A 10000-nucleotide genomic window follows, 5' to 3' on the forward strand; every position below is an offset into this window, starting at 1 on the left:
GGAGGAAAGACCTCACTTGTGACCTTGGTTATTTGTGTATTTGTCAATTTGGGTGTAACATGGGTTTACCATTTATAAACAATCCCTGGCTGCGCACTGTTCAACCACTGATTGTTGGAAACGATCTGTCAAAAAAACGAGCTCATGTGGTTGGCTGCTTAGCATCTTGCCTCTCCTAGCATCTTGCTGCTTAGCATCTTGCCTCTTCAAAAGATTTTTTGAAAGCGGGATGTCCATAAAATGTGTCTTGTGCCCCTTCCAGCCTCAGCTTTTTAACTGTTGTAGGAGGTTAAATGAGTTTGGGCTGTAGTACTGACAGTACTGTTGTGTGGAGGAGCGCTTGCCGTGATCGTTGAACATGCTCTTTCACCCAATTCTTTATTTGGCACGGACAACGCAGAACACAGAGCTGGCCAGCAGGCAGGCAGGCAGGGATAATGCCCTACACACGAGTGACAAGGGGGACTCCTTTGTGGTGTGTGTGTGTGTGTGTGTGTGTGTGTGTGTGTGTGTGTGTGTGTGTGTGTGTGTGTGTGTGTAGTAAGAGGGTGGAGGACTGCAACTCTGAGGTTAATTAAATAGGCATAAGGACGGCCGGCCAACTTTCCCCTCAGCTTCCTTTTCCACTTTCACTCCATCAGTCCATAACTCCTCACTCACTCACTCACTCAAACTACCCTGACCCCCTCCCTCCCTCCCTCCCTCTCACACAACCCCTCTCTCGCTCGTCCCCTTTCTCCCGCTCACTCACACAAACAAAGTGATTCTCTCGCTCTCTCTCTCTCTCCCGCCTCACTCTTTCCATCTCTTTCCCTCTCTCTCTGAGGGAGGTTGACACTGACAGGCGCTTGACAGGGAGCGACAGCTGTCCCCTCAAACACTAACTCACGCTTCTGTTTTCCAACTCAGTTGGTGTCTATGGTGTCACACACACACACAAAGTCTCTCGGACACGTACACAAACAGGAACACACACACATGGTTTCCTGCGCACGCACGCACGCGCGCACACAACCTCTGTCAAACAAACACAAACCCTCCCTCTCTCAAACTCTCTCACACATACAGGCCTTTTGTGTGCTTGCTTGCATCCCTCTGACTGCCACTGAGGGACAGCTGCACATCGAGGGTACTGCTGCTGATTGAGTTGCAGGAGTGGAGTGGAGAGAAGCGTGCAGAGGAGAGGAGAGGAGAGGAGAGGAGAGAAGCGTGCAGAGGAGAGGAGAGGAGAGGAGAGGAGAGAAGAGGAGAGGAGAGGAGGAGAGAGGAGGTGGAGAGGAGAGGAGGCGAGAGGAGGGGAGAGGAGAGAAGATGGGAGAGGAGGGAGGGGAGGAGGAGAGGAGAGGAGAGGAGAGGAGTAGAGGAGGGGAGAGGAGACGAGAGGAGACTAGAGGAGAGGAGACGAAACTAGAGGAGAGGAGAGGAGAGAAGAGGGAGAGGAGAAGAGCGGAGGAGAGAAGAGGAGAGGAGAGAAGAGGAGAAGAGAGGAAAGGAGAGGAGAGGAGAGGAGAGGAGAGGAGAGAAGGGGAGAGGAGACTAGAGGAGAGGAGAGGAGAGGAGAGGAGGAGAGGAGACTAGAGGGCCTTTGGAGCCGGTGCAAGAATGCAGAAACGCCAAAATCTAAATGGACTAATCAAAGGGCATTTCAGTTTGTCGCGTGCACTTCAGTGATGTCTGCAGAATAAAACATTCCAATTAAATTGCAAAACCGGTAGAAGACAGCAAGTGCGTGATTGAGATGGACAATGAGTGCACGAGCGTGAGAGAGCAAAAGAGCGTGAGAGCGAGAATGATTTTTTTTGTGTGCGCGCATGCAAGAGCAAAAGAGAGAGAGAGTGAGATTGATTGAGAGAGAGAGAGAGAGAGAGAGAGAGAGAGAGAGAGAGAGAGAGAGAGCGCACACGCAAAAGGGACAGAGCGCTTAAGAGATAGAATGAGCGCACAACTGTGTGTGTGTGTGTGTGTGTGTGTGTGTGTGTGTGTGTGTGTGTGTGTGTGTGTGTGTGTGTGTGTGTGTGTGTGTATGCGTGTGTATGCGTGTGCGTGTGCGTGCATATATAGTCTTGTCCTGGCCAAGGGATGTGCTGTTGGCCAGGAAGGGGTTGTGAATTCCTCAGTATTTGTTAGAGGAACCTGAGGGAGAGGCTCATCCGCACTAGGGATGTGCATTTCTGCCAAAAACACTATTCGAAATTCGATGGCCACTATTCGAATGTTATTCGAAATTCGAAAAAAAAAAAAAAAAGACGTGCGTTTGCTGACTGAGGGACTCCCACCGTCATCCCTTGAAACATGATGTAGCCTAAATTCCGCCGACATATCATAAAGAGTTCAATACTTATTTACAGTGGCCTTCCATCTACAGCACCAGGGGGGAGCAATAGCTAGAAAATGCTGTCGAGTGTACACCTCTGAACGTCCAGCAGCACGTTCACTGGAAGAGGTCTGTGCGTCCGTGACGAGGAATATGTATCATTCCCTTCCCCTCCTTCCATTCTCGTGGCACGGCAAAGTAATCCCCACTGAACAGTTGTTCGCTAGTTGGGCTGCATTAGAACTAGTTAGCAATTGACATTGTTGACAGACAGTATCCCGATTCACACGGCTACAGGGGTGGCTTTTACAAAGTTTGTTTCACAAATCCGAAGCAACGCCATATGAAACGACCAGCAAATAGTTGCAGATTATAGTGTAGTGAGCCAAATAAAATCGCCTCAGCTAAGAGTACTCAGCTAGCTTACTTCGTTTGTTAGCTTATCATTATTAGCGTTTTAGAGATACCTGTATTGAAATAACCTGCCATTGTTGACACGGACGTTGGCTACAAGTAGCTTACCTTGCAGAAGTTTACGCTGGTCAAATCAGACGCAAATTGATGTGACATTATTCCCGAACAGTTACAGATGACAGTCCATGTTTACAAAACCATCACCAATACCAGATTTACAGTGTCAGCTATTTATTTATGAATGCCCAATGCCCATTCCTGAAATGCACGAGATGCGTGGCTTCTCCCTGGCTGTGTGTGTCGTGTCGGCGGGGGGCGGAACGCTTTCAGACACTCGCCTGTGTTGGAAATGAAAGATGAGCATCTATCTAGACCTACCAGGGAAATTAGAATACAGGGGAGCTACTAGGTTAATTTAATGCAACCCTGCAGAACTTTTCATTTGTCACTTAACACTGCAAGGGAGGCAAACACAGATTTTTTTTACTGGCTGGATTTTTTTTATTCGACAGGACTATTCTAAATTCGAAAGGAAAACGAATATTCGAACCTTCGAATATTCGTGCACATCCCTAATCCGCACTCCTTCATACTTCCCTCTGCAGACCTCTGGTGCAGACCACGACATGCGCACACACAAGCGCACACGCGCACACACACGGCCTTAAAAGGCCACATAGCCCGGGCCAACAGTGCTCTCCATGCTAGCAGGAGCTGACGGTAGCAGAGGTGGGCCAAGCACTTCCACAGAGCACTCTGGGAGATTACAAGGAGATTGTGTGTGTGTATGAATGTGAGATCAAAACACAATGACGGGAAGAGAAAGGGAGGGTGTGTGTGTGTGTGTGTGTGTGTGTGTGTGTGTGTGTGTGTGTGTGTGTGTGTGTGTGTGTGTGTGTGTGTGTGTGTGTATGGTAGTAGCACAGATCCTATATTAACCCCAAATTTTGTTTGTTTTGTTTATATTCAAGTGTGTGTGTGAATGCGAGAGAGCGAGAGCGAGAGAGAGAGAGAGTCTGTGAGTAAGTGAGAGTGAGTGAGAGCGAGTGTGATGGTGGATGAACAGAGCACTCTGGGAGATCACAAGGAGATTGTGTTTTGATCTCACATTCATACACACACACAATGACGGGAAGAGAAAGTGTGTGTGTGTGTGTGTGTTTGTGTGTTTGTGTGTATGGTAGTAGCACAGATCCTATATTAACCCCAAATTTTGTTTGTTTGTTTATATTCAAGTGTGTGTGTGAATGCGAGAGAGCGAGAGCGAGAGAGAGAAAGAGTCTGTGAGTAAGTGAGAGCGAGTGTGATGGTGGATGAATTCTTACGTTTTCCTGGAAGACGAAGACGCTGAGTAGAGCGGTGGCCTGCTCTGCCGTGAGGTCATTGAAGAGGCCGTTGAACACCATCTCAGTCAGGAGCAGCTCATCAGCACTGCAGACACACACGCGCACGCGCACGCACACGCACAAACACACACACACGCACAGACAAACACACACAAGCACACACAAGCACACACAAGCACACGCAAACACACACGCAAACACACACAAACAGATCAGGGTTTTGAAAAGCAGAGTTTGGCTCACATAAGGAGGTGTGATGGACATGGTCAAGGGACTGCAGTCCGGCACTGATGTGATAGTGAGGAATGAATTCAGCGAGCTGATCTAAACTGCATCCACAGAGGAGAGAGAGAGAGGGAGAGAGAGAGGGAGAGGGAGAGAGAGAGGGAGGAAGAGGGAGAGTAGAGAGAGAGAGAGAGAGAGAGAGAGAGAGAGAGAGAGAGGAGAGAGAGAGAGAGAGAGAGAGAGAGAGAGAGAGAGAGAGAGAGAGAGGAGAGAGAGAGGAGAGAGAGAGAGAGAGAGGAGAGGAGGAGAGAGAGAGAGAGAGAGAGAGAAGAGAAGAGAAGAGAAGAGAAGAGAAGGAGAGAGAGAGAGAGAGAGAGAGAGAGAGAGAGAGAGAGAGAGAGAGAGAGAGAGAGAGAGAGGGGGAGAGAGAGAGTCTGTGTGCTTAGCTGACCTAAACTACGTCCGCAGAGGCGAGCAGAAGAGGTGGTTTGGACTGTAAGCGTGCACTCGCAGGAATGATGCATCTCTGCCAAATATCAGGCAACTCAAGTATGAAGGTATTTTAGGGGGGGAGGGGGAACAACTAGGACCATGCACCTGGGAGAGTTAAAATTGAAGTTGCAAAAAATAGCTTTGAATTTTTATCAGCACATTTAAAATGACGCAAATCAAGTGAGTTAGAAGGTGCAACAAAGTCCAGTTCTGCAAAAAGGAAAAATAAAACCTTTCCCTCCTCAAGTAAGTACATGAATGTGCTTGATATGCAAGTTGACAGCATCCTGCTGTCGAAAACAGTGCATTTTTCCATGTACACTTTTGGCCAATCCATCAAAACCAAACCAAATCGAACACTCCACTCGAAACCAGCTGACGTGTTGAAAAACAGAACCGTGTGCATGTTTTTTCCTCCCCCATCATTTGATATGAGAACTGGTATGGCTAGGAAGCGTGGCTGGCTGGATGGCTAACCGCTGGGGTTTCGGGCCTGGTTTGGCCTGACGCATGCACTTGTCTGGAAGACTGTACAAGCCAACGCACGCGACCAGACCCAACTGGGCTTGGCAATCATTACTCAGCCTGCCGGTCTGAAGTGGGCCTAATATTATGGCTTAGTGTAGTATTATGTCTCTGCCAAACGGCACTGATTCCCACACCTCCAGTCCTTCCTCAGAGCAAAAGGGACATAACTAAAGCACATAACTTAAGGCTGCCACCACCATGCAGTCGTGTAAACCTGCTAAATGTGTTATAGAAAAAGCGGCACGATCAACAAGAATCCTTACATTTCCTCATTTACTATTCAGTTACGTGTGAAACAGTTTAACAGTAAGTGTAAGAAGTGGCCTAGTGGTTGGCAGCCGTGGCCTAGTGGTTAAGGAGAGATGGGCTTCAGATCAGAGGGTCGCCGGTTCAAATCCTACCCTTCCACTCTCCATTTCATTCCATGGCTGATGTGCCCTTGAGCAAGGCTCTAACCTCGCACTGCTCCATGGTCATGCTGCTTTCGCAAGCCACTTGCGTTTCCCCCTGGGGATGATCAAGTTTACCTTGACCTTGAACTGTAGAGTGTAAAAGTGTTTCCTGTGGTGTGTCCTCACCTGCTGATCTCGCAGCCCATATTTGTGTAGTTATTTAATAATCGAAATGAATCGTGTCAAGTCCCAGCCCTAGTAAGACGTGAACTGTAGAGTATAAAAGTGTTTCCTGTGTCGTGTCCGTGTCCTCACCTGCTGATCTCACAGGCCACGCGTCCCTTCATCTCGATGACGTCGGAGGCGGTGGCGAACCCCAGGCGGCGCAGCACGCGCTTACGACACTTGAGCTCGTCCATCTGCAGCACTGTGCGAGCACGCTTCAACTCACGCTTAGCAGACTTGATGTCAGCCGCAATCTGGAGGAGCAGGAGGAGGAAGAGGAGGAGAGTGGGGGAGGAAGAAGAGGATGAGGAAGGAGAAGAGAGAAGGGGAGGAGGAGGAGGAGGAAGTGAAGGAAGATCATGAGGAGGAGGAAGTGAAGGAAGATCATGAGGAGGAAGGAGAGGAGGAGAAAGAGAGGAGGGAGAGGAGGAGAAAGAGAGGAGGGAGAGGAGGGAGAGGAGGAGAAGGACGAAGGGGGGCAAAGAGGTTGAGAATGAGAAGGGAAAAAAGAGGAAGAAAAGGAAAGAGGGAGAAGGGGAGTTGAGGATGAGAAGGGAAAGAGGAGGGGGAGGGGAGGAATAGGGAGGTTGTAGAGAAGAGAGGGGGAGGAAGGGAGGAGAATGGAAGGTAAGGAAGGGAGAGAGAATGGGAAAGGAGGAGGAGAGATACAGAAAGATTTTTCTTTAAAAACTGAACAAAAAACCCACACAATCATACAGTCTAAATTAACCACATGGAAAGGTCAAGGAACACCCAAACGTTGACCCTTCTCGTTTTTTTCCCACCACCCTGAAACGATGCAGTCACAACAATACAACACACTACAATGCTACATTAAAAGACCACCAGAAAGTCACCTCGGTTGACACTTAACTCCCAGGAAAGGAGGGGCACGGGTAATGAACATGTGACTACTATTAGACAGTAGAGTCATGCATGGCATACCCAGTCTAATGGAACATGCCTACACATGTGACTACTAGAGTTAGGCACCATTATCTGAGGCCCCAACAAAGACACCATTCTATGTAGCATCGTGTATACAGGATGTAGCTTATGTTCGGCTATAAACAAACGAGGCCGTCAGCCGACAGCTTGGGAAAATCCATGTATTGATGACCACCAGTGTGGGAAAATTTGGGAAGGACAAGAGAAAGGAAAAGCAAACCAAAAAAACAGCTACTTGTTGAAATATTAACATTTTCACATTTTGGCAGTTTAAGCGTTTATTCAGACAGGTCAGTTTGAGAATATGACAGGAAATGAGACGGGAGAGAGAGATGGGGGGAACTGGGAAACGACATCCATAGCCGTTGAGTCACGGCTGAGACATTAATATCTTATTAATATCTTATTAATATCTTATAATAAATAATAAGTAATCAGACCTCAAGGTCTTGAAAATCCATATCTGAGTACATTTTGAGTAATTCATGCGAGTCCGCATTCCTAAAAAGTAACAGTAAGTGAAAGGACCAGAGGACAAACAAACAGACAGATCTCCACACATGCTAAAGCCGCTAGGGTCTTTAATCCAATCATAGGTGAGCCGACACAGGACGCCTAATTGGCATCGGCCTCCACCGATGCTACCACTACAACTAGGGCTACGGCTAGTCAACAGCTACTGTTAGTAGCTAAGCGTGTTATCCACTTAAGCCCCTGTTCTGTGCTACTTGTTATAACACGCTTGGGCATGGGCACGCTAGACGCCCACTGGCTCACTAATTTAACCCAGTTCTGCAAGGATTACCAGTGCAGCGGGGAATAGGCTTTTCTTTTGCTCTTTGAAAGTTGAAACACGCTAACGGCAAAGCTAAGCTAATTTTCGTCTCTGTTCCGTAATTGTAGTAAAACGCACTGCGGAAGGGCTGATTACAAGACCCCTTGTGCACACTGTGTTTTGATTTAGGTCAAGGGCACTTTGACTTCTGCCACCCCCTGGTTTGTAAGATATTGCAACTGCACTCAGTCACAGCTGGCAGTTTGTTGTCTTGTCAACAATCATTGGCCAAAATGAAATCCCTACAACCTATTTTCAAAACTGCGTAAGGGTAAGACACAGTGGCTCCTCATCATTCCGGAATGTTAAAAATAGGTGCTTCACTGAGGAACCTGTCTGTTATGTCTGGGTCAGGAAGGTCAGACAGTTTATCTTCTGTGTGCGTGTTACATCCTGCCCAGTGTAGCAGGGAACCATGGCAGGTAAGAATGGAGGAGTGGACAGGGGAGGGGAGAGGAGAGGATGGAGGGAAGAGAGGAGAAAGGAGAGGGGAGGGGAGAAGAGAGTAGAAGCGAGGAGAGAGAATAGAGGTGAGGCGGTGGCGTGGGAGAATGCTGACCCTAACTTGATCGCTGCACAGGAGGAGTAAATCTTGTGTCATGCCCCATCAAACAGGGTAATCTGGTTTTAAGGGTATAGATGTCAGATTGGGACCCACAGTGTTTTCCTCTGCCAGGGCTTGGAGCCAACAAAGCCTGAAGTTCAGGCCTAACAGGCGCGTTAACGATCCCCTGGAGCTTTCAAGCAGGGCACAACCGATGCCATCTCTTGGGGCAGCCAGCATGTGCTGCTAATTCAAAACACAACTCAAACACGCAACGGAAACACGCATAGCAAAGTGCAAAAACGCACACACAGACACATTTACGAGCCTGGCCGAGAGGCGCTCGCTCTCTAGGAACAATGAATGCATTTCATAATAACGATTATTTGACAAGAACAGCCCACCCACCCACCCAACTACCTTCATCTAAGTGTTTCTCAACGGGGGCTCTACAGCCCCCCCCCAGGGGGCGATGGGGAACCCTAGGGGGACGTTGAGAAGGATGGAGCTGAGAGGGGGCGGTACTTAGCCATTGTGGGGGGGATTAGTCCATTTTATTTTTTAATACTAAGGGGGGCGTTGGGAGGCTTATGAGGAGGTCGAGGGGGCGTTGGGAGGCTTATGATGAGGTTCAGGGGAAGTTTGTTAAAAAAAAAGGTTGAGAACCACTGCTCTATCCCGACCCTCCACTATCTCCCCATCTCTCCCTTCACTTCCCGACGTCAGTCCATAAATGCAGTGCAGTATTTACGGCCGCGGCCGAGAGCTGACGTTTGAGCAGGGAGTTGTCCAGAGGGGGAACGGAACGGATTCCTCATTGTGTTGTGCTGGTGCGGAGAGATTCGTGGAGCAGAAAGCGGACGAGCCGCCCGAGGACCATTTCCTGTATTTGTTTGATTCAGCGGGAACTTCAGAAAAGTTCAGCGGGGCCAGGAAATGGCAGCGTGCCCGCAGTGCTAAATCAAAACAAACAACATTTTTTAACTACCACTGAACACACACACACGCACGCACGCACACGCACGCGCACACACACACACACACACACGTGAATGCACACAGGTCGTTGCGTTGGCTGAACATTGGCTCCAGATAGTCCCACTGGATGTTTGTTTTCTGCAGTGCACTGGTGCAGATGTCAGTGTAATGTATATGGAAACTGATAAAGTGGATGAACTTGTTCTACGGTCAAGTGCCGGCTAAATGTGTGCACTCAACCTTGAGATGTTCACTTGTGAGTCCTAAATGTACCTCCTGTGTCATGACGGCAAGAGCAATAGCGTTGAACACTCTTTTTTACTTATTAAAAGAACAGAATTTGTGTTTTTGTTTGTAATCCCATATGGAGGTAGTAGATATATCCGAAAGGGAGTTTTACTACCGTGCAGTGATGCATTATGTACTGCTCTAAGCAATTCGATTTCTGCTACGAAATACATCAGCTGTTCATTTTGTTGCCTCTTAAAACACTGTCAACACTTAAAAACGGTTTCAACGTCTTTTTGCACGCGTTTTGTGAAAGAGTGCAACTTTGACTGAAAGAAGGCTCCAATGCAACACATATCAGCAGCAGTCCAGAGGACTTGTACGAGTCTGTCTGTGTCTCTATGACTCTCTCCCTCTGTCTCACTCTCTTATTCTGACTGTCTCTTTTCATGGCTGAAATAATAAAAGAACAACAAAATGGATTTTAAGTATGCAGAGTCTTTAGTCCGAAAACTACAGTCAGCCTTTGTC

At 48.1% G+C, this 10000-nt stretch overlaps 1 protein-coding gene across 2 annotated transcripts in view; it reads right to left on the reverse strand.

The window, feature by feature from the left end:
• Window positions 1-10000, reverse strand: part of mtrex (Mtr4 exosome RNA helicase) — a 61961-nt gene that overhangs the window by 8971 nt on the left and 42990 nt on the right. For both annotated transcript variants that reach the window (XM_063210150.1, XM_063210151.1), the window contains exons 22-23: window positions 6027-6190; window positions 4054-4159 (exon numbers count right to left, since the gene is read on the reverse strand). In XM_063210150.1, coding sequence (XP_063066220.1) covers window positions 4054-4159; window positions 6027-6190 — 270 coding nt within the window. The remainder of the gene's footprint in view (window positions 1-4053; window positions 4160-6026; window positions 6191-10000) is intronic.

Source organism: Engraulis encrasicolus, chromosome 11, assembly GCF_034702125.1.
Source record: "Engraulis encrasicolus isolate BLACKSEA-1 chromosome 11, IST_EnEncr_1.0, whole genome shotgun sequence".
In the NCBI taxonomy this organism is placed as follows: domain Eukaryota; kingdom Metazoa; phylum Chordata; class Actinopteri; order Clupeiformes; family Engraulidae; genus Engraulis; species Engraulis encrasicolus.